Here is a 26,017-nt window from a genome sequence, read left to right on the forward strand (position 1 = left end):
TTGTTTAGACAAAAGCCAATGTTTATTATTCTGTCTGCAGAGCACTCATACAGTCCACATAGACCAGAATGCTATGGAGGAGGTTTTATATTTTGTGTAGTACAAGACACCCCACTAATGACTCTCTTCATTTGTAGACAGAATCCCACAGAGAGATTCTTAACAAAATGTGCTCATGACATCAAAATACACCCTCAAAATATGAGGATATATGAATATTATCCATCTGTAAATATTAACATTTACATGTAACCTTCAAGACGCCTAAGCATTCTGATCATACAATCCGAAAAGCTGTCTTAGCAATATTAACATGGTGTTAAAACTCTTCACATCATTCGACAAGCCCTGTAATATCAAGGCTAAATGATATAATGATTGTAGAATGTCCCCAAACGATGCTTTCATACTGGTGCCTCGTGTGGTTCTTACTGTGGTGGAAACCATTCATGATTTATTGTAGCCATTTCTTGGCATTGCTTCTCTAAGGGTTACACTTGCATAAATGTGAGTGTAACATGTTACTGCTAATTAATTCACTTGGGAACTATTTGTATGCCTATACTGCAAATCCAAATACCCGCACATCTTGAAATTACTTTATAACCCTACTGCTTATCTTTTTTAGCATGCCGCGTGTTGAAAAATATGTTATAAACATTAGAAGAGTCAATGTGCAACATGGCCGTGCCACACTGAAATAGTAGCTTTGTGGAAAAATGGCATTGTTCAAACAAAGAGGAAACGCACATACATATTTGTGATAAGAGGCTTTTCAATATTATGTAGTAATATGTACACATCCTTAGTGAATAATAAAAAAGGCTAACTCCAAATTTAAATTACAATGAAATATTTTAAAAATAGTTCAATCAACATACGTTTTTTTGTCAACATCAAGGCATTTATGTCATTCATTACATGTATACTCTCACCTGTGCCCAATGCCATGAAAGATGTGAATAAACCTGATGTCAAAAGAAGGGAGGGGGACTCAACCTTGTTGACTAACAGATGTCTTACACACACACGTATGTGATACAATGTCTCATACACTTGGCTTCAGCTGAGGCAACTGGCATAGAAACACCATCTCTGGACATCGGCCAGTGGTAAACACACTCGCTCCCTTTTCTGCTCCTCCTCTTTCACTTTGGCAAGCTATGGCCTTTATCCATAGGAGGAGGGGGAGGGACACTCACATGGGTGGGGGCTTGGCTGGAACAGGACTGCGTGGTAGGGACGTGCCCCCAGCACCCTGCAGGCCTGGAGTTCCAGTGCAAGACCTTCTGAAAGGGACAAGGAGGTAGCAGCTTCTCTCAACAGGAGCAGTTTCCACAGCCCTTCACGCTGTTGAGGATCTCCTTCTGCAACCGACTCCTCTCCTCCTCCTTCGGGGACAGACGCTCGGCCACGGGCTCGGGCGTGCTGTTGTTGCTGTTGAGGATTTTGCTGTTCTGGGTGTTCCACAGGTCTGCATACAGGCTGCCTGGGATACTGAGAAGGGTCTGATGGTTTCCCCGCTCTGCCACTTTACCCTGGTAGGGAAAAGAGAAAAGCAGAGAGAGAGAGAGATAGAGAAGGAGAGAGAGCGGGAGAGAGAGAGAGAGAGAGAGAGAGAGAGAGAGGGAGAGAGAGATAATGAGGTAATGAGCCAGGCTGAGCGCCAAGTTTACAAAAAGTGTCTGCAAAACCAATGAAGTTAAAATGGAATGGGCCATGAATACCAAGTCCTATAGTTAGTTTCTCTTCATAACCAAACAACACCGGCCACACTCTCTGTGGAGAGTCAGCTCTCTCCTAGAATCCCTGCCGCCTCCCCAACAACTGTTGCCTTCCCATTGCAAAAACATGGACACACAGACACACATCCTCATACATACAAACACATACAAAAAACACACATCCCTCCCACACAGTCAAACATGAATAAAGGCACCCCCTTCCCCCACCTCCCACAAGCACATGCAGAGGTGTTGGCATCATCTTTAGCGTGCACAAGAAGAGCACGTGACTGCTTCCACTCGTTATTTTAATGAGCACCCCCAGGCAGTCCTCTTCTGATGACACCAGCGAACGCCATGGCGACATCACACGCAAACATGCCTCCTCGCCACGACCCTCTGATCCCTGCCATCTGACGGTGGAAACATGGGCGTCTCAGAGCGGAACAACACGCGCTCGCTCTCTGCAGTTCAAAGGAACTAACACTTTTCACTTTATCGCATCTGACTCTGGCATTGATGGATAATGTCACTTCACCTGTGTTGCATTTCACATTAACTGTTGCTTTCCAGATACCAACAGACCTTTCTCTGTGTGGATGTCTTCAGTCATACAGCATAAACTGTCATGTCCTCCAGCATTTTTTTGTCATTCTTTTACGAGACTGGAGCTGGCATCATGGATATTTTCCTGATGCACAATGCAATGAGAATAAGTGTAAAAAGATTCACTCTTTCCATGCCATTTTCACCCTGTTTGTCTCTCTGTGGCACCTTAAGCCTGGCTTTGGCACATTTGGCCCAAACCTGGTTAGAAAAACCATTTGAATGGAGATCTCCATTGAAAGACATTTTTAGCCCAGGATAAAGCCTCATCAGTGTCTGGGAAGCTGGCCCATACAGTATTAGTCATTGAGACAAACAAGACTGTCCTTCCATCACGCCATCTGACCAAAACAGCCAGTCAAGTCTGACTGCTTTAATGAGCCCTTATGGAGAAAAATAATACATTCACTTCTACCAACAGTGTCCTGTTGTTTTTGGACTTAATGAGAACAGCCAAACAAAGCATGTTTTCATCACGTACGTGAAAGAAAGGTAAGTGAACATAAATAAGTGGCAAAAATCGAGCCTACTTGCTAAGTTCCTGTTCCTGGCTATTAGAGTGCACTGAAGGTCACACGGTGTGCAGGTCATCATCCTTCCCATCAGTACACAGTCGTCTAATTGGACTGGTAATTAACACAGCATACATTTACACTAGAAAAACCTGAGCAGCTATATAATTGGCTTTTTCTAAAACTGCCACTGCAACTAGAATATTTAAAATCAGAAAACATGTGTTATGGTAGAAGATGCCAGCCTGTGTGGTAGGAGATCAAACTAGAGTTCACTCAGGAGAGTATAGATCTCCACCAGGTGTATCTCCCCTTTTCCAGACTCTTTGTTTTTTGTGCTGAGTGAAACTTGCAAGAGACTCAGCAGCCAATTAAATTGTCATTGTACTGGTGGCTTTTCAAATTACAAATTTAATTACTCTAAGATTCAAATATAATGCAATACAGTATAGAAAACATATTGTAAAACTCCCAAAGCCTCTATAGCTTTTTTCTTCACTCTGTATCTGTTTCACTTTATTACACACATTATACCAGTGGTTGGAAATGTATGGCTCACAAGCAATTTGTGGCTCTCTGTCAAGTCATATGGCTTTGGACAGTAATCATGTTTAAAAAACAGTATGAATTGAAATAGCAAAATTCAAAATTTCAACTAAATCAATACTCTCTCTCACACACATAACACCTGCAAAGATTATGCAAATTAGTTAGCCAACGTATGAAACAGCAATGGCTGTTTTTCCCCGTCTTTTTTTTTTTTTTCTTTTTTTTTCAGCCCTGAGGCATCAGGCTATTTAACTTATTTTAATCTAAGCTCTGACACTTTTTACAGTGGTTGTCTCCTGTGTGTCTGCTCTGTGTTCTGTTGACGTCCTTGTCACCAGTGTGTAAACTCTGCCAAAAAAAAGAGCAATGGACATCCTGGATCTATTCACCTGCAATTGAAGTTAACACAGCCACAACAAAAATCACAAGCACAATATCTGATAGTAACAGAAGTGAATGGAGTTCTTACATGATTGAGAACAATGATTTCATCTGCATCCACAATAGTGGAAAGCCTGTGGGCAATGAACACCGATGTCCTGTCCCTCACCATCTCCTTCATTGATGTCAGAATGTTCTGGAAAAACATAAAGGCAAATAACAACACAATGAGACTGGTAAGTCATATACAAGTTCCCCCTGTATAAAGACAAATGTTATGATAACTATTGATATTATATGCCAAGTTTGCAATTACAGTGGTTGTCAAAAATCAGATGGAAAAAATATGAATGACAGGATATATATGAAATGTACTTTCGAAATTTAAGGCAATACTAAGTCAACAGCGTGCTGCTCAACAAGATCCGCCTTCATACCCTCATGGAGATGATTATTCTTTCCAGTGTTTACTTATGATAATACAAAAATGTGGTCACAACAGGAAGCAATATGAAAGTCTCAAAACTTACAAATGAACTGCTAATTATAGTGAACTACTACAACATATGTCCCACTCCTTTCCTGAAGTTCAGAGAGGGCATGCTGAACTTTCTAATTAAGTTTAACATTTACAAAGACTGTAGGCTTTAGACTGAGCTGCAGATTAAGAGGGGGAAAACACTAGCAGGTGGCAAGGGAGAACATGGGGGTGGTGTGTGTGGCGTGTGTATGTCACAGCAGGAATGTGATGCAGGAGTGAGTCGAATTAGTGTGTAACTACAGTGGGTGACTGCGTGGGTGTTCGTACTGCTGAGTGTGTAAGCAGGAATAGTGAGGGTCTGTGTGTGCCGCAGAGAATGGGAGTTTGTGGCTATGTAATGCACTGAGGCCGGTGTCTGTCAGGGTCTACGTGTTTGTGCATTATCATGCTCACCTCCTCTGTGATAGAATCAAGGGAGGAAGTGGCTTCATCATACAAGAAGATAGGCGGGTTCTTCAGTATGGCCCGAGCAATGGCGACACGCTGCTTCTCTCCACCTGAAACAAACCAAAACTTTGTAAATAAAAGCCGCTCTGGCAGAGGTGAAATGGTTCACAAAGGATTCCTGTAAGGATGTAACAATTCATTCGATGCATTGAGTATAAATTCTGATCCAGTTTCGATGATCAGCTGAAAGAAATAAATAGAATGAATCACACTGACTTTGGCCAGAATTATATTAATCAATTCATTTATAACTGTTAACAGAGAAGACAATGCTGTTATGGTGATCTATAAGCATTCTGTTTTCTGATTTTTCCCAAATTTCAGAAGAAAAATGACCATCTTAGATTATTGAAAGTATTTATTTTAACTGATATAAAATCTGAATCGAACTGTTGAAGTGATTTACAACTTAACTTGACAACTTGACAGAAAATTTTGGAATCAAAGTGATTCTCAGTTAAACCAAAGATTCACACCCTAGATTCCTGAGGTTTTATACATGAGAGGATTCAGTGGATCCCATCCTGGCAAATACTCTAACACTGATACTACAGGCTTTAGACTGGTAAAACAGACTTTCACTTAATTGTGAACAAAAATCAGTGGGGCACAAAGATTTCTCCCACTGCGTCTGACTCTGCCTTTATTGCATGTGAGTTGTGTGTGGCCTCTTGAAAGAAACTCATGTTCAGCAGATATAAATACTGCCAGCAGCACAGAACAGCAAATGAGGTTAAGAGCCTCACAGCCCTGACTTGCCCCCCCTCCCCACTTCTCCCCTCACAAACTCACTGGCAGCTGTCACGTACAGCAGCAGCGAAATTAATAAGTTAGTCATCTCTTTACTTTACCCTCTCTCTCTCACTCACTCAGTCAAGTCACTCGACATAAAGAAAATTGTGCTGCCAGTAATTAAGCCTTGAATGTTGAGTGAAGGTGCTCGCAGTGGTATGTTTATGTAGGCTAAATGAGTAATGGAGTGATGCTCGGAGAAAAATACTACACAGTCTTCTGTTACCAATTCAGATCAAATGAGGATCACTTCTACTGTCACGCAACATGTTAGCAAGAATTGTCCATATGCCAAACAGAAGATAGCAGTACAATACCAACAATGTGGCTAAAAAGTGGAGCCTGTATGGCTCAGTGGATAGAACGGTGGGCTTGTAATCAAAAATGTGGCTAAAAAGGGGGACACAATAATTCATCAACATGTATTCATTAGCGCCGGGCTATTTATTGAAAATATATCGATATGTTGATATGAGAGCAGATATCATCTGGGATTTTGGATGTTGCAATATTGTGATATGGCATAGCTGATTCTTTTTCTGCATTACAATAAAGGGATGCAATTTTCTGAACTTAATGGACTGTTCTAGCAATTATTTGTCCGACACATTACTGACTAGTCATCAAAAACTTATTGAGGCTAAATGTTTTTTCACTAATACTCCTCCCTACAATATGGTCACAAAATCAATATTGAGTTATTCAAAGATATTGTGATATTTCATTTTATCCGTATCGCTCACCCCAATTATTTATGCTTACAAATAAAGGCCTAAGTGTCCCATGCCATAACATAAAATAAAGAGGAAAATAAGGTAAAATGAGGTGAAAACTTTGACTGAGTGGCATGTTGTATTATACTTTTATACTGCGTAATGTGTCTCTACTTTTACAAGACAGTTAATCATAATTATAGTTATCAAGCTGACTTCCAACTGTCACACATATACAGTAATTTTAATACCCGAGTATATATTTTGGAATAAAATTCTCAGCAGGCATTTACTGAGATCAGTTCCTGCTTTCCTTGTTTTGAATTTAATCTTCCACCCAGGGGAACACAGCCAGCCACAGCGCCTCCACCCCGTTTGGCAGCAAAGACCACATTTAAACCAACAATAGTTATAGCGGCGCGGCGTACCTGACAGCTTGAGGCCCCTCTCCCCAACCTGGGTGTCATAGCCGTGGGGCATCCTGAGAATGGCATCATGAATGCCTGCTAGACGCGCTACCCGGTATATGTCCTCTGCGGTGGCGGTGATGTTCCCATATTGCAGGTTGTAGTAGATGGTGTTGTGGAACAGAACAGCATCCTGACAACAGCACAGTGAGCAAGGCTTCAGAGAATATTTTTTGTTGCATGAGAGACAGAGAGAGAAAACTGCAGAAAACAAAGAGAGGGGTAGGAGGGAGAAAGGGAAAGAACGCAAATGACAAATACTGTTCATCTACCATCTGTTCAGATCAGATTGTGAGCTTACTGCAATGAAAGCTTAACTGAATTGAGCTTATTACTAATGCTGTTGTGGCTACTAATTTTACACTGTTCTATGCTGCCCCCTTGTTGTATATAATTACCTCATGCATTTCAGTGAATTACAATTAATCTTAAATAGATATAAGGATAATTGTAAACCTAGACACATGCACATTTCACATTTATGGTGACAAGCCTCTCAGCACACAAACAGATAATTTAATCAATACCTTGCTGGAAAAATTACTTCATTTTATGTACATTTTTTTTCTTGTAATGTTTTTTGTTATTGTGTGACAGACCTGAGGTACAACCCCCACAGACTTCCTCAGACTGTCAAGGCTGACGTCTCGGATGTTCTGCCCCGCAATGTAGATGTTCCCCCGCTGGGGCTCATAGAAGCGGAACAACAACCTCACGATGGTACTCTTCCTGCAACCAGACGTGGAACCAATCGTCAGCATCGTTCTGTCTGTTGACTGCACCGCCCTAGTCTGCTGATGTTACCCACTGATAAGACTAGCTGCACATACAAATGAGATGACATACTGGGCTAGAGTTTCGACAGCATGTGCGGCGACAGCAGCAATGGCATTCCCAGGTCCGATCCCCGATACCTACCCTGACCCGCTGCCGCCGACTATGGCCACCTTTTTCCCGGCAGGCACTTCGAAGGACAACCCGTTCAGGACTTTCTGGCCCTCCAGGTATTCAAAGCAGACGTCCTCAAAGCGGATGGTGGCTTCCTGTGGTGTGACAGCTAATGCTGGGGCAAGATCCTTCTCCTAGAACCAGCAGACAGCGGAGCTTAGACGGAGGAGACGGATACAGAAGAGCCACTGGCAGACTAGGCCCAGTATGATGCAACATTACTTCAACACCTTGTAAAAAGCACCAGGGAGACTACACTGTCTGTGTAAGCAGATACATTCGCAGCAGTTTTGGGAGGTAATTTCAAAAGGCCCTCTCATTGCTTATACACTGTACTTTGTGTACAGGAATCAATAGCTGAGAAAACTTTCTTTACACAGTTTTCCATCGCACTGGGCCTGAGCCAAGGTCAGCAGTGAATAAATCAGTGTTCTTACCGCAAAAGTAAAAGCCTGTTGTGCTCTATACCTAATGGCAACATAATCACCCCACAATCCAACTCAGCCAATGAATAGTGATGATAACACACAGTCCATTAGTATAAACAGATGCTAATTCCACATACCCCAAAATGGAAAAAAGACAACAGGGCCAAAATAAAATTAAAATTTGGTGGAGCAGTTATAAGTGAGGGGGAGTTTAGAATGAGTTAACATCTACATAATAGGCCAATGTATTCCAAAAAAATAAAAAAGAAAAAAAGAGACTGCCTTCAGGCAGTAATGGGCTGCTGGACAGTGCCATCCCACAGGGAAACACAATGGAGAGGAGCATTACTGATGAGCAAAAATAACTGGACAGATTCATTTCTCCTACTGTAATTACAGGCTGGAGACAGGAGTGACATTCGTATTGTTAAGCAGCAGGCGTACATTTGCACTTAAGTATACCCGTGACGCAAGATAGACTGCCGAGTCTTGGAAAAAAAAAAAAAAAAAGGGAAACAAATCCACTGAAATGTCTCACTCAAAACAAGCTATAGTTATTATATTAATAGAATCACAAATTTATATGTGCTTAACATTCCAACCGTTTTAACCAAAATATTTATTTGGACAATAAAAGGACCTAGTTTTAAATATTTTTTTGGATGAATTCACAGATGCACTGCACCCTCTTGACAAGAACAAAATATTAACAGGTACAATGGTTTATGTGAACTGCACAGAGGGACAAGGCACCACCTTTGTAGCATAATGGATTTATGGCCTCTATGAAAGTTGTTAATTGTTCCCTGATTTATGCTCTGTCTGCCTCCTTGATGCTAATTCATATTTCTCATACCTGCCTTATTCAGCTTTTGATTTGATTTGATTTATCTGATTTAATTTAATTTAATCTAATAAATGCTCATTTGCCAGCCACAGCACCCCTGGCCAGCCTGGAGAGGGCTTCCCTCTCCTTGCGATCCTTCCCAAGATTTCGTTATGTTTTTCCCCTTTTTGGCTTTTGGGATTTTCTGGGATTGTTTTTCCTCCTGCTATGAGGGTTTAAGTCAAGGGATGTCATTTTCACTTTTGTTTTGTATAATCTGCGGTCCTGTACAGCCCTTTGAGCCTGTGACTGTGATTCAAGACTCTAAATGAGCCTCAATCACCTTTGGATATTAGTGATAATCACTGATTCCACAAAGAATAAAATAACTAGTCGAAAAGGGTGGGGCAATCGATTGACCGTCCATTATTAACACACGGGTAGACCAGCCATGACATGCAGCACTATAATGAAATTTTAATACTTATTCTTGCTTGAAAGTCTAGGTAAAACGTATAACTTATATTTGGAGATCAGATCTGTCATCATCCTGCCCTTTTACAGGGTTAATTCCTTACTGTGTATGTCTAATATTCTATTGTATTGTTTTATAATTTAACTCTTTTATTATTTTATTATCTTATCATATACTTTGTTTTATTATCACTTTTATGCTTTTATAATATTTTTGTTATTTTATTGTCATTTTATTGGATTCTACCTTTTATTTTGCTGTTGTGAAGCTCGTTGTAACTATGTTTTGAAATTTGCTATACTTGTTGTTGTAGTTGTTCTTAATAGTAATACCAAATCACAAAAAAAAAGAAAAAAAAGAAAAGGACAAATAAATAAACAACTCAGCATCTGAAACAGCCCACGAAAATCTACTTGGCGTATCCCTACTAGAAATAAGAATGAGGTTTGTTTTTTGTATTTAGTATTTAATATTTGTACTTAACTCTTTATTCACTTTCTATTGTTTCAAAGCTTAGCAATGCTGTTCCATTTTGTTACTGGGTAAAGAATAAAACAGAAAAAAAAAAAAAAAAACATTTTGTGACTCTGTAGCTTGGGGTTGTGAAGTTAAGGTCAACATGTTACCTTGATCTTGGTGTCGACACTGAGCAGGGTGAAGAGGGTGTTCATGTCTATCAGGGCCTGCCGGGTCTCTCTGTAAACTGTGCCCAGGAAGTTGAGAGGCAGGGAAAGCTGGAAGAGCAGGCCGTTCACCATCACCAGGTCTCCCACTGTCATTGTGCCTGCACAACAGCAGCAAATAAGCAGCAACAAAAAGCAACAAATAAATCAATCAAGCTTTCTTGATACAAAAGAATTATCTTTAGTATTTAAGAATACAAGATTAAAAAGAAACCAACATTCAGACCTGCTGTTAACTCGTGAAAGCGTTCAATGAAGTGAAGCTACCTCAATTTCTTAAGATCTCACTTTGTGCATCAAGACTATTTTATTGCCCTTTGATGTTGCATTCTTCTACATTGCTATGCTTTATTCTTATTTAGTTTCTATTATCCAGTTCAATAATTTCTGTTTGTCATCCTAATCTGTCATTTGATTTTGTTTTAAGATGTTGTTGAAGTTCATTTTATTTTTTCATTTAAAATGCACTAATTTGTGGTTTTGTTTTTTTTTTTCCCAATGCACTCTTACTACAACACTGTGAGGCATTGTGGGGTATCAATAGGAAAATTCAGGTCATTTAATTGCACTGTACCTATTTAATAAAAGGAACTAAATGTTCTATTTTTCAGAAAACTTTACCTATGAATGTTCACACCGTAAGTACAAATCTTCCACACAACTGTCACTTCTTACGTCTGTACCATTGTTGACTATTCGAGCCAAAATGAGAAAAGTGCTTATTTCTTTTAGATAAATACAAACTGTATCTTGCAGAAGATTGAAAAAATATGATCACAATTTTGAACACTGTCTGGAATATGGCCTGTTTTAGCACAATTCTGAAATTATTTTAGCTAGCTATGTAGCTTCTAAAACCACAAAAGAGACATAGTTCTGTACTTATTTTCACTTCTTTCTACATTTAAATATTATGTTGTATCAGTGTACAAAAAACGTAATAATAATAATGATTATGATGATGATGATAATAACTATGTCCTTTGACTGCATTCTCTTAATCCACTGCAAATGGCCTGCCACCTCCACTCACCTGCCATTATCCCCTTGCTGGCCAGCACCATGATGGAGGCAAGGCCAACGCTGAAGATGGCACTCTGGCCAAAGTTCAGCATGGCCAGAGTGGACGTGGTTTTCAGTGAGGATGACTCGTAGATTTTCAGGAATCCATCATACCTTTCAGCTTCATACTTCTCGTTGTTGAAGTACTATAGCCAAGGAAGGAGACATGAAGGCAGAGAGGAGAGAGGAGAGGAGGGGAAAGACAGGGAAGGACGTACAAGTTGAAGGAAACAGTAAGTGAGAGAAAGAGGGAGGAGCACAAAACATAGTTAAGGTTAAAGGTTAAGGAATCATGAAGTGCAGTGTCGGGCAGACGCTTTAGAGCAGCTTGCCTCCAGGCTGCATTTGTTCTCATTGACCAGTCTGAGTGTTGTCTGGGTCTCGGTTCGCCTCTAAAGCGTTTTTCATGTCTCTGCATCTTCATCTCCTCACCACTGATCTAAAAGGACCAGGTGGGCGATAGCACAAAATACAGCCTGCTTAGCACAGAAAACTATGGGTGATGAAACTGATTATGGCAAAAACAGCAAAGGCATTCAGACAAGCAAAACATTAGGCTAGGATGTATAATGATTAGCAAGTCCAAAACATCACCGGTGAGCTCAACAAACACGGGGTACTACAGATTCATATCTGTAGCAATTTGCACAAACACTGATTAAGAGAAAGAGTAGGGATAGCTCATGAGAACCATGCCACACAAGCAGGGCTTCACTGATTTTGATATCAAACTTACAGCTATCATTTAGTAAAAAGTGTAAGTATGAGCCTGGAGAGTCTTCTCCTCATCTACAATTCAATTTAAACGCCTCGACTGCTGAAAATGCGTCCTGAGTGAAATCTGCTGCCAGAGAGTATGGTGGAAGCAAAAAAAAAAAAAAAAAAATTATAATCCAACAGCAACAACATCAGGCCTCATGAACCAGCCAAAAGCTCGTCTCAGTTAAACTCTGCCAGTAAACAAACTACAGTACATTAGAAACACCAACACTCCTAAACTCTGCTGCCTATTACCTAATAGCGCTGTTTGTTTAGTTTGCACTATTGTTTCTCTGCTCTGGTTAAGTGGGCGATTTGCTTTTCTAGCCAACGGCAGTGGTGCTGCTGCTCCTGACGTGCCATTGATTTGCATACACGGAAATGCAGGGAATAAGAGAGAGAGAGAGAGAGAGAGAAAAGTAGCACATGGAGGACAGACTGAAGCAGTGCAAGGCACCGTGTTCAGGTTCTCATCCAGCCCTTTGTGAAAGTGGAACGGATTTCTGAGTGGGCGGAGATCTAATTACATATGCATACTCACAGCTCACAGTGATGCTAAATCCAGCCGCATTGACACAGATGACACAAAATAACACAGAACAAAACGTTAAGAAAAACAGGACGCGAAATAATACAGCAGAGAAAATAACACTGATACCAAAATATATCTGGAACAGCCAACAAAGCATCTGAGGCTGGATGGTGATTATGTTTGTATGTGCACTGTGTACAACCAGGTTACCTAGAAAGAGACTTAAAACAAGGAAGGATAAAAGGGCAGGATAAACATGCCACTAAGGAAAACATAAGGCAATGTTTATATTCACACTATCTCACAACTGTCGGGTGCCTGCAAGAGCAAGATCCCCCACAAAGTCGCCTTGTCCTCATCAGACATCTCTATTCGAATTAAAACCACCGACGACAGGCATTAAAACGATGATTGATACACAACTAGCTTCTCTGACTATACCAGGAATCAAGTCCTATGAAAAGAGTCTTATATTTTGTGGCAAATGGTGTGAACTGAAACAGAGAAACTGACAGAGGAAAAAAAAGACAAGCGAGAGGACTTTTCTTTAATTAAAAGGCAAACTCTGACAGTGGTAATCATGCTCATGAAACACAACATTATCACAGGAGTGCAAATATTTGCTCACATCAATGTGCCTGGCTTTGATGGAAGAGAGGAGAGAGACTAGTGTCTTTCTCCTTCTCTTCCTTAGGAGTTGTGGAAAAGTACTGACATCCCAAAAGTAGCAATACAGTAACAGAAAAATACTTGTTTAAAAGAAAAAGCACTGCTTTCTAAATTATCGCAAATATCAAAAGCATTCATTTTGAATTCACACACGTGTACAATTATTGATTGTGTTTATATGCATGCTAAAGTCCCATCATTACCTGGGAACCTAAAGTTTGCTGTCTTTGAGTTGGCACACGGAAACACCATGTCCTGTTTACAGTACCCTAGATAAGCTTGTATCCTGGTTATGAGAAACTAAATAAGGTACCTGCAGTAATCTGAATTTATCCAGGATACTGAGACACTTAAACACCTCATCCTGGATACTGTTTTTCCTGTGTACTTCACTGGCTCCATTTTGCAAAGTATAATGGGGTAACATTTAGCAAAACATCAAAACATAGTGGCAAAACCTGAAGATGCTTTGAGTGACAAAAACACAGAACTGTCTTTCTATAATGAAAAACACAGGTGTAAAGCACCAGCTGAAAGGAGTCAGATCACTGTTTCAACAGTAATGTTAACTACCCAGGCAGACTGGCATGTGTGGTTGTACACAGGCTAGGCAGATAAATTTCAATTTTGGACACGGGGATGTGCGAAAGCGGTACATTAAAGATGCATGTCAACAACTTATCCTGGATAAAACCGTAGCCAGAATACAAACTAGTGTGCAGGACTCTGTGTCCATGTAAACACAGTCAGTGATGCATTAACTTGTGAGAAGTATTTTAATATTGTAGGTAGTTCAGGTGGCATAAGGTCTAACTACTCCATGTACTGCTGGGTAGTTTAAACATAAACTCTAAAACACTAACATATTTTATGAACTTACTGTATGTTTTGCAGATAAAACTTTACTCTGCAAAGTATCTACTAATTGCAGTTATCAGCTAAATGTAGTAGAGTAGAAAGTACAATATGCCCATCCCCAGTGTAGCAGAGTAACACTGTAAATCTCACAAGATGGAAAACACACAAGTGCCAGTACCTCAAAATTGTCCTCAAGGACAGTACTTGAGTAAATGTATTTTGTTACTTTGCGCCTCTGAAGTAGGATAATGGAACAGATGAGAGGAGAATGTTGCACAGAAGGAGAGTTTGTGAGGGGAGATTACAGAAGAGGGTGGGAAAAGGTCACGGATCTCACCTTCACAGTCTCATAGTTGAGGAGGGAGTCAATGGCTGCGTTGCCTGCCTCATTGTCTGCTTTGTTCATCTCTATCCGGAAGCGAGTCCTGTGTGCAAAATGGAACCAGGTCAGGTCACACATGTACACAGACCAAACCACAGGCTGAAAGAGTTCAGTGTCTGGTCGAATATTGTTACTGACAGCACACTGAGCCACAAAAAAATTGAGTAAATCGTAGCAAATTGAGAGTGACAAGTCAACCTGGCCAGTCAAACAAAAGCAAAAGCTACTAAGCAACGTTAACAGTGAGTGGCGAGGCAGTGCTGATGCACAAACACACGCAGAAGCATTTTTACCTCCATTGGGTGACTAGAATGGTGAACATGGTGTATGCTGATAAGGTGCCCAAAGTCACTGCTGCAAACTGTCCGCCGCACTTGTAATACTGTGGAGGAGGAGGAGGAAAAGCACATCTTTCACACAAGCTGCGACTCAAGAGCTTTGTGGTAAAAAGTCAAGCAACCAAATCTGACTACTGTGCTCCAATATCGGCGTCACAAGGTATTGTAAGAGTGCACTCTTTTTGTCCATTCCAGTATGAAATTGAGTGTTACAAATGGAGGGGAAAATACAAGAACTAATCGTGCTAATGCTTTAGCTATTTGGGCAATGGAGTCTGCCCTCATTACAGGCAAGCTGACATTATGGTCCAGAGTGGGATAATAACATGAAGCTATAGAGGAGAGGTGGGTGGGGGGTGGGGGGCATCTGTTCAGGGCATACTCTGCAGGAGAACATTAAGCTGCCACAAAGCTTTGGGATTCATCATTGACACTAATAGGCTCCATGTTGCCACCAAAAGTTCATGGCGATTCATATTCTATTTAGAGTGCAAATGAGACCATATCCCAGAAGTCATTTCCAGACAATCTGCTGTGAAAAGCGTCAAGGTGATGAAAGATCCTGAGCTGACAGGGGGACTGAAACAGAATAGCCTCAACACATTATCTGAAGATGCAACTCACTTGAAACAACAACAACAGGAAAACAAATCAAGAGCCAGAACTGCTCTGGCTGTTAATTAATCAGATGTTTCTCGTGCTATGCTACAAAAATTGCCACACTAGTCATTACAGATAACAGACTCATGAATACAGTCTATATGTGCATCTAGACTTCATCCCTGGGACTCTGCTCACCAGGATGGCACTGACGAGGCTCATCTCAAAGACCGTGGGTCCTAGATTGAAGACGAGTGCACTGAGGATGAAAGAGATGCCCCTTGTGCCCCGGTCGATGGCCTTGGACAGTGCTCCCGTCTGACGGCTGAGGTGGAAACCCAGGTCCAGGTTGTGCAAGTGGAGGAAGACATTCTTGGCAATGCGGCGGATGGAGCTCTGGGCAACCTTGCTGAACACAGCGTTCCTCAGCTCGTTGAAGAGTGCCGCACATGCCCGTGAAACGCCATCTGGGATAGAGGAGGAGAGAGGGAGAGTTTAGCACATCTGCTGTGAAAAGCAAAGAGGTCCAAACAGCAGGGCTGGGTGCCATCAAGTGAGAATAGCTACGACTAAATCTATCGTCATCTGAAATGCTGAGGACAGTTATGCAGCTGTAAGAGAAAGGAGGATGCAAAAACAAGCATCTGACCCATACCTTTCCTCTCCTTTAAGATGTCAAGGGAATAGAGACTAGACAGGGTTGAGGCTAGTCAACCGCTCTTAATTGAAGGCTTGTAAGAGGCACTGGGGCAGGTCTTTCACATCATCTCTGGTCTGCAAGCCCTACAGTACTAAAGCAGCAGCCCCCCAAGCCTCTGTAATTAAAGAGCAGGATGCTGTCTGAAGCCTCGCTACTATAGCAGGCCAGTGCTCTGCAGACACAGGGAAGGAGGGTATTTGAGTGTTTATGAGTGTGAGCGTGTGTGTGTGTATGTGTGGTGGGAAGGGGGCTTCATGTGTGAGCAGAATAACAGAAGCGAGGGAGAAGGTTTTAATAAGAGTATCCGGGGAGGGTGGGGGGGGTCCAACTATTGTCAACAGACGAGCTTAATTTCACCACTGCCTGGGCCTGGACGTTTCTCACCGATCTGCATACACAGGATGGATGCAAGCAACACTGCCTTTGTTCACTGCATTTTCTTTGTTGGATAATTTCAGACTTAAAAAAAATAATTAAAAAAATCAGGCTGCTTCATAAGCTGCTAAGCCAAATAAGTTCCATTAGAGTTTCAGCTCCACACAACACAAATTAGTCATCTAATTCTAAGAACATCAATTCTTTGATCCCGTAAACTTGTTATTATGAACTGTTATACAAGCAGATGGCTTGCATGACTGTCACAAATTAATATTAGTCTGTGTTTGAATGACACATGGCCTTCCTGTGGCGATTCTACTGAGCTGTGTGAATGCACAGCTTGTCTGCTGAAACCAAAGACAGAGTAATAATAGCTCCGTCTGCCGGTCTTCATGGGCTGTAATGTGGCGTTAAATAGGAATGCTCATCTAATGAACAATGTGTCCACATCTGACAAGGTAGGATGAACACTGAGCAACCTTTACAGCAAAATTACACCCACCACTGCAGGCTCCAAGTATCGGGCCACAGGCATCGCAAAAAGGGAACAAAGAGCACAACTCCCTTCTCTACGAGCATCCCCTTCATTCTTCCTCTTCATCCTAATTCTCCCTGTCTGGAGTTCTGTTCCTGTGCTCCAATTATTCCACAGGCAGCATTACTGTGCAAGACCTAAGTGGGCTCATTAAAATAAGTGGCTACAGGGCTAAGTGTACAGTGCATCCAAGCTGATCTCACTCAAGGCCACCGTCACTTGCACTGAGTGCCAGGTTCACAATATTTATTTGATTTTTTTTTTCTCTTCATCAGCTCCTCAGAGGAACAGCTCTAATCAGGAGGGAAATTCACATTCGCACTACAGCTGACCCTTGACCCCTCTTGTATTCACGGGGTCCACTTGGGCAAGCAGAGAAAAAGGAGCATTGAAAGGACAAAAAAAATCTCCCCATCTAGCAACTACGACTATCCAACCAATTTAAAAGAATATTAAAAATCTCTGTCCCTCTGCTTTACAGAAAAACCCAGCTCTGTTTGGCTCAGGAGTGCACAGGTAACACACTGAAAAGTCAACAGCACTCACAAGAGGGCCATCTGGATTAACAGACGTGAACTCCGACGCAGAAGGAAGAACATAATGTAAATAATGGGATGGAAAAGCGGAGGTTGCGGAGTAGCATTGATATGAATGTGTTGGGAAAGGTCAGCCTGTAGATAATAGGTAGTCCCACAGTCCCCTCTGATGAGCTCGGCACCTGCCAGCGGAACACAAGTCTGGGACTCACAGCCAATCAGCATGGCCGTTGCCATGGTAGCCACGGTGCTTGGCGCGTCACTCAGGTTCAGCATGTGTCCCGACATCTGGTTGAGCTCATCCACCGCATACTTAAACATGAAGGGCACCATCACATTGGTGATCTGGGGAGGTGAAAAGGGAGGGAGAAAAAACAAGGAGAAAGAGTTTCAAATAGCCTATTTACACCGATGCATCTTCAACATATCCCAGTCCTGTTTTGTTGCTCCTATGCAGGGCTTGGGGAAATGGATTTGGCTTATTCAAATGCATTCAAGGGTGTGTTTGTATGTATATATGTGATGCTGTGTGTATGTGTGTGTGTGTGTGTGTGTGTATTCTCTTCGACTGGCTGTGCTGATGCTGGTGAGGTGGCTGATGCTTCCTGCTAATGGAATTGAGATGGTTATTAGGGCTAATTAAAAGCACAGGGACAGCTGTGTGACTCAGGCGAGGCAGACCGCAGTACATTAGGACAGCCAGAGAACACAGCAGCACACAGCAAAGCGTGTTCATTTGGGGCCCATTTCATTTGAACCTTTCAACTCCAAACACCAGGGAGGTCGTCTTTTTTTTTGTTTTGTTTTGTTTTTAACTCCTGTTTTTGTTCCTTTCCCCTGTCAAATTAGGAATGATACAATTCTGATAAACATAATAGTGAAAAAATATTTAAATAAAGAAGAAAAATACACAATTTCAATCCTACTGAAGCAAATACACCTAATGGTGCACCATTTACCCTGCAAAAAGCTACATCTCCAGGGTTCTCGCTTCATACCCCTGAGCATTACCCTCAGACAATAGAAGTCCTTTGAGTCCCTCAAGGCAAAACAATATCAGCCACTTTGCTACCAAGACAACAGAACATGACACAAAAATAGCCCTAGCCTATTATCGCCAGGCAAAAAAAAAAAAAAAAAAAAAACATTTCTTCAATTCTGCCATTAATACATGACAAGGTTGGATGTGCTTCTTTTATCCATTTATAGTCAACACTGCAAATTATCTCTACACCTTGTCATTCTGTACCAGGAGATGTAACATCTCAAATAGAAGATATTGGGTCAAGTGGTGAAGGAGAGCCTTCAGACTATCAGGAATTAGCTTATACTTAGAGTATGATTAAATGCATAGTTGAGATAAGTATCCAAGTCAAGCCCAAACAGACAGAGTACTTCATCTGAGACCAAAAAATTTGAAGAGATTATAATTATCAATGATATGAAATGAAAATGTCACTGATGATGTGGGATGCAGAGGGGTGATGCATTGTAACAGAGTAGTTATTCAGCTGATTTAACAATTGTCTCAACCCAGCTGGTGGTTTCAGTTCAAACAGGCAAACCAGAGAAATCTAGGCTAACTCCAGCCAAGCAGGAAAATAGGTGGAGAAGATTGGCTTGTATGTGTGTTCTCTCCTCCTTAGCACACACTAGAGGGAGCCATGTTGAGTGTCAGCAGGATATGCTTATTTAGGAGCTGTGAATCTGTGATTGTTTTCCAGGGTGTAAATTTGAGACCATCAACAAAGGAAGAGGAATAAAATTGCACACTGATTGATGTTTGCAATCAATTATTGAAAAAAATAGGGTCTGTTTAAAATGCACACTGTTTTAGATTACTTTTATACAGGATCTATGCTGTGTAATAACCTAGAGTGAACATTAATATCAGAGCAAGGATGTCATTTGGATTATGAAGTCGGTATTTCCAACCTCATTCGTTCTGTCAAATTGCACTGGTAAAAAAATCAAGAAGCACACCAATAATTTCTGGCATCTAAAAACCACTGCCATCCATGTCTTCTTCTGGCAGAGACCACAACACAACACTCCTCTACTACAAGGCACTAAGACACAGGCTTACAGATGGTCCACAACATCGGAATAATTTTTTTGGGTTTGTTTTGTTCCTATTTGATTTTTTTTTTTTTTTTTGGCATTTCTGCTGTGATAGTGAAAGTAGAGATAGACTGGAAAGGCAGGGGAGAGATGATGGGGGTGACAGACAGCAAAGGGCTTGGCCTAGAATCGAACTCAGGGCCCTGAAATAAGGAATAAGGACTGCCTTAATACACGGGGCCTGTTAGGGATGAAAAATATGGTTTAAAAAAAATGATATTGCCATTCATTTTTCAGATGCTGTGACTGTAACATGATCCACCATTTTAGTAGGAATTGCAATTTTTGCATTATAATTTTCATTTTCACCAAAAAAGCTATTAAAATGATGACAGTGTGATTTCTGCACAAAGAAATATGTTTTCTTACATCTATAAAATGCAATTTGTGGGCCAGGGCGTTTCTGTAGCACCATAATACTTTATTTGCAAACATTTTTTCACACATTTTACCTCTATCAAAAAATTGCAGCTCCTGCAATGTTGATATGGCACTTGGTGATATTGTGATTTTGATAATATTTTTGCTCAGCTGTAGTACATGCTCTAAAAGGTGAGCCACCAGGGTGACCCACGAGAAGTAATTTGTGACATCCACAATACATCATCTATCTCAACATCCATAACGTAAGTTCAGAAACCAATAAACAGAAGCTGAGGGGATAGCTGACCCCGCTAAAATGAATACCAAGTGCAGAAGTTCAAATATCATACTGTGCCAACAAAGAAACCAAAAGTCAACAGGACAGTGGACCCGACTCTCTTTCAACAACCCAATCAGCAGATCATAGACTGTGCTGTGTAGGCAAACCATACACTTAACTATCCATGTAAAGCAGGGCTGGGTAACCATGTGCCTTGGAGGGCCAAGGGGCTGCAGGTTTTCATTCCAGTCAAAAACAACACCAGGTGATTTCCTCCTCTCTGCTTTAAGGTGAGGTAATCAGTGAAAAAACCTGGTGTAGTTTTTGCGTGGAATGAAAACCTGCAACCTTTTGGCCCTCCAAGGCACACTGTTCCCCACCACTGATGTAAAAGAATGACACCAGCAGCTGGGAAGAAAGTAAATGTAGTTGTCCTAACCAAGTGACTAATCAGAATTTACTGGGCCCACACCAATCACAAACATTATATATGTTTTTTAAAGAATCAACCCTAGCATTCCTACCCAGTTGTGCTAACAAAGCTTTAACATTATGTAATAAATTCAAGCATCTATTATACTTTTGATATGGATTTCCAGACTGAAACACAAACAATACCCTTTCTCTTTAGCTACAACCACCAGCTGGGCTTTTCAGTTGCTTTTCAAGCTGTCTTTTTGACTTTATATAAGCTGTTATTATAAATTCCCACCTGTCTGAATTAAAAAAAAAAAAAAAAAAAAAAAATGAAAAAAGCAAAGTAAGTTGTTGTGGCTAGAAATCAACAGAAGCCAAATTCCATGAGACACATCCTTGTTTTTCAGCCTTTACGCAATATGCTTGCTGTTGGGCTGCAGTGGCAGGTCAGGCCTTAGGCTGTCTAACCGAGGCTGGACACTGCATAAATCACCCATCTTCATCTGAACAATTAAATTAATCAAATTCCCATCCCAAGTAACACAAAACAAGTCAAATGCAACAGAAAGAATGACCCAATTAAAAACCAATTGCAGTTTTTCAGCTCACCTTCGCTCCACCAAGCAGGCCCAGAGAGATGGCAACACGGGCCCGCAGGTCTGGCCTGTCCTTTGGCCACACATAGGAAAGCATGGCAGACAGGATCTGGGCTGAATTCACCTCCTTCAGCTGTAGATAAGACAACAACAAAAGCCAGGAATCTCTTTAGACCATGGCACATCTTGTTTCATCATGAGCCTGATAATTTCTGTCTTGGTGAGTTCAAATGAGACAGGTAAAACAGGAAAGTATTTACCACAACGCGAACTTCCTGACCTATTAAGTTTGCCAATATTGGCAGCTAAGTTTGCATTTTGCATTCAATCTGACAGTCACACTAGCCAAGTCGTGGCTCCCAGGGTATACACATGAAACATCAAATGTCACAGGGAGTCCCTTGGGTGGTCTGGGAGCAGCAACAACAGCAGAGTCTCCAGGTGGATCTGGGGATCCAGCCTGACACTACAAATCCCAGGAGACACCTGGGCTGTCAACCAGGCTGAGGTTGAGAGCCCACTGGCGCCAACATGGCTGTTTACCCACGCTCCACCACACACCTGCCACAGGGACTCTCCATGGGCCGAAGAATATGCAGTAATTCCTCTAATCCACTCAATATGGTGGCACTATGTCATGACGCTGCTGCATGGCATCGCCACTGAGCAAATTAAAGTGAAATTGTGCCCAACACCTGCCTTTAATCAAATGCAATCAGGCAGTAACTGATACAAGCGAAAGGAGTAAGGATTAACATTAACAGTTGGATGCACTAGTGAAGGTCTGTGCACCATATGTGGAGCATTCATGTCATTGTATCAAAAAAAAGACATCAATCTGCCAAACTTATTACTATTTCTGTTTATATCCATAATTTTATTAATCACACTTGGTGAGTTTTGTGCTCAGACTTGCAGTTGGTATTTAACAGTTTGAGTCTTTACTATCTAAGCTTAGTTTATACTGTACTAGGCAGCTGCCAACATGATGAAATTTTAGCTGATAATTAACTGTCAAACAAATAAATGCAATTAAAATTTGAATTGTTTTTGGCTCATTATATGCTATAATTATAGTATAAGCTTGATAACAGCAAAAATAACACCTTTATGAAGGAGAAGAGACATTTTTTGTAAGTAAGTGTTGGAACACATGAATAAAAACAAATTCTCTTTCCCCTGTAGGTTAAATAAACAAAAATGTCACACTGTTAACTCATACTTCTAAAGTGATCCTATATCATTGCTCCAAAATATTCCTGTAAAATTTTGCCGAAACACTGAAATGACAGTGAATGAAGACCGATTCATGTGGAAACTGTCTAATAATTTAATGTTTACTAATGTTCAAAAATAAACTTATAAGAGCTTTGTGTAACCAGATATCCCTGCATGCTGTTTTATTACTCCAACAAAGATGCACGTTGCTTCAAACAGGTCATCAATTAAAATCTTTGTGCAAATGGAAAGATGATTAAGTAGCCTAATGATTACATAAAATTTTCACCATAAGCTCAAAAAAATCGCAATCATGTGATTATGTAATAATTGTGAAATGCCTATTTTGCTGTAAGTAAAACTTCATCAGATGGTATCTGAACATCCAAACCATGTCGCAGGTGCATGAGAGGCAGGTATTTTAAACCATCTTTCCCTGTGATGGACTGGCAACCTGTCCAGTGTGTTTCCTTGCCTTCCCCCTGTGACTGGTGGGTTAGGCTCCAGCATCCCCTGACCCAGCGGAGGAATAGGTCAGTGTGAACGATGTATGGATGGATGGATAAGCTATCTTTGCACAGCTGATCCAGCTAAAAATAATGTAGCAGAGCTGGGACAGAATTAATCATCATCAGTTTTCATTCTTCATCAACCTTTTACTGAGAATGACCATCTTTACACAGTGGGAGGGAAACCTTCAGGAGCAGCAGTGTCTCATCAAACAATGTACCCTGTGCAGCAATAACCTTTGTATCATCTTGTGCATGGATGTTAAAATGATACCATTTTAAGACTCGGACCGTTACACAATCCAGTATATTCAAGTTGGGTTGTTGAGGTGTCATCTCTGTTAAGCTAGTTTAGATTTTTCTGATTCAGGTTCTCCCTCACCTGAATCAGACACCAACTGATTTTTTGTCAGTTTTGCACTGGAATTCTGAGTTCAGTGCACACCTTTCACACAGGTGATGGTGTTAGATGGTTGCCACGGTTACCATGGCTACCATGGCTACCATGGCACTAGGCACAGCAGTTTCTCTGAATTTACTCTGTCCAGAACATATTATACAGGTCTGGATTCGGTCCTGCTGTGCTACTTGGTGGTGATGGTGGTGGGTCAAGGCAAGGTTATTTATACCACTTTTTTTGCTGGCTTGACATTTTTACACAGAAATCAATTCCTGGTGAGATGTATCAATATCCTGGCATAAATGCACTATGTAAAGAAGCCAATACATGACAACAATACTATTACAACAATGCTTTTCCTGCAATCTAAATGTGTTTTGCTGATGAATGTTGCGTGAATGTCACACAGACTGCAGCAGGACTGAAACAAATAGTTGATTCATCGACTGACAGAAAAGTTATCAATTATAATCTGTTTTAATCAATTCATAATTTTAGCTGTTTACCCAGTAAAAAAAATAATCAAACATTTATTGGTTCCAGCTTGACCAATGCTATTAGACTACAGAAGCATTCTGAGGAATCACATTGGGCTCTGGGAACTTGTAAGAGGCATTTGTTTTTATTTGTAATCATTTTATAGTCAAAAAGATTAAATGGCTAATCGTAAAAATTTGTGACAGATTGACAGTAAAAATAACTGTGAGTCGGCCTAGACTACAATTTCTGTTCTCACATCTGCCTGAGGTTGCATCAGTTTCATACACATATCGAAAGTTAATCCAAAACAAAATTGAAAGCATAAAAAATTCCAACAAGTAGAGGAAATAATGAACTGTGGTACTCACCACATTTTTTGGATCTGCATGTAGTCCTCCTCCTGCATGTCCGTGCCAACATGTTCGTTTGTCTGTCACCTGTAGATGCTGAGAAAACAACATGCTCAGAAAAGGACACAAGTGATGACAAATCACTATGATACATTTATCCTTAACACACGGGTAACACACTAAAAAATATAGATATATAAATCATTATTTTGTGTAAATTTTTTATTTTGATGTGAAGTTGATAACAGACAGCAATAAGTGTTTCTGACTCTGTCGTACTTACTCTTGCTGCCTCCAAAATGCGACGGCTGTTCTCAGTCCTGTTGACGCTCCACCCTGCTGTTCTTAGGTGTGGAGTAGAAGTCAGCTAAAACACACGACAGAGATTATTTTTACTGATGTAAATAATACTGAGTAAATATTACACAAGCACAGCATATACTGCTCATTGTATTTTATTTGATAAAATACTCACATTTTCGTCAAAGTTTAAAAGTTGTCTCTATGCTGAACAATAGGTCTAGTGCCGAGTTCAGAAATAAACAAAAGACTGTCTTTTGTTGCTATATGCTGCAGTAACATATTCACAAATGTCAAAAGTGGCAAACCACATGTCACACAATAGCATGCTTATGGAAATGAGAACTCCAATGCCAGCCTATAAATAGCCTATACAGGGTAATGACTCTCCAATGAGACCAACATGATGGACTAGGTCCAGAAGGTGAGTAAACCATGACCTGCAATCAGGATCACCATTATGCAAATATCTAACAATATAAACAAAACATGAGATAATGCAGTTCATGCTTAATAATCTAGCACCTTAATAAAACTTACACCAGTTTTATAGTGGTACTCTTTAGTAGTTTCTATCACAACTATTCAAAAAGGTGGGTAAACTTTGCTCATATGACTAAAGATGCAACTGAAAATGAAACTTCAAAGTTGCCTCGGCCAGCAGACTGTGACCTCCCATCCTGCTGCACGAGTTTGCTTAGGAGGGACAGGGCAAAGTTGAAAATGCACGTCTCGCCAGTTATCAGAAGCACGCTGCTGCTCCAACATGATGACAATGATATCAGCAGCTGCACACACAGGGAAAGTCTTATCTAAGGCCAAGAGGCGTTCACTGTCCCCTTGTCACAGTCTGCGTTTGCAACACGTGACCGGGGCCACTGACAGCCACCGCAAGCCGCTAAAGCCTTAGCAGCGTTCAAATAAACTGACAAACACATAGCCAGGTTACTTTGGCTTGTAATCAAAACTCATACAGAACGGTGTTTTTTTTTCTAAAGCTGCTTCAGTATACACCATGGAAAGGAGGAGAGTCACTAACTAATCAACTCAACACAGCCCATCCGGTTGGCTAGCGTTTAACGTAGTTGCTGGTTAACTAACATGAACTTCCGTGGCAGTGACACCGTTTGAAAGACATATGAGACACAACAAAACACACATAAACAAACATTACCGGCCAATTAAGAGTCCACCCGAACTTAGACAACGCGAAACTAGCTCAGTTAGGACTAATTCACATGCATGTCCTTGCGTTGTGACTGTCGCACAAAAACACAGTGTCCTTTTTCAACGATTCAACTGAACACTCACCAGGTATGTATTTGGGCGTTTGTCGTGCTCCCCACTTTTATTTCCACCTCTGTTCCAGACATGATACGAGCTGGTTTGCCGGAGCAGCAGCGCTAATTTTCGTCTTTGAAAGTGAAATCCACATTTCAGCGGGACCAACATCGGCGCCATGTTGACGAAGGAGGGCAACAAACCGGCTGCGTCATTTCCGTTTTCGACAACGCCGACCGTGTCTACGCTAGCAAGCGAGCA

At 41.0% G+C, this 26,017-nt stretch overlaps 1 protein-coding gene across 1 annotated transcript; it reads right to left on the bottom strand.

The window, feature by feature from the left end:
* On the bottom strand, nucleotides 1-25,988 carry abcb7 (ATP-binding cassette, sub-family B (MDR/TAP), member 7). Its single transcript, XM_030061336.1, has 16 exons — nucleotides 25,787-25,988; nucleotides 24,459-24,542; nucleotides 24,194-24,271; nucleotides 21,232-21,351; nucleotides 17,654-17,786; nucleotides 15,491-15,759; nucleotides 14,648-14,736; nucleotides 14,310-14,397; nucleotides 11,126-11,300; nucleotides 10,036-10,193; nucleotides 7,651-7,814; nucleotides 7,332-7,461; nucleotides 6,694-6,865; nucleotides 4,707-4,810; nucleotides 3,861-3,968; nucleotides 1-1,538 (listed from the first exon to the last, which is right to left on the bottom strand). Exons 1-16 carry the CDS (start codon nucleotides 25,934-25,936, stop codon nucleotides 1,320-1,322), a joined length of 2,241 nt encoding a protein of 746 aa, XP_029917196.1. The 5' UTR covers nucleotides 25,937-25,988; the 3' UTR covers nucleotides 1-1,319.
* Nucleotides 25,989-26,017: the final 29 nt, after the last annotated feature.

This window comes from Myripristis murdjan, chromosome 10, assembly GCF_902150065.1.
Source record: "Myripristis murdjan chromosome 10, fMyrMur1.1, whole genome shotgun sequence".
NCBI classification, from domain to species: domain Eukaryota; kingdom Metazoa; phylum Chordata; class Actinopteri; order Holocentriformes; family Holocentridae; genus Myripristis; species Myripristis murdjan.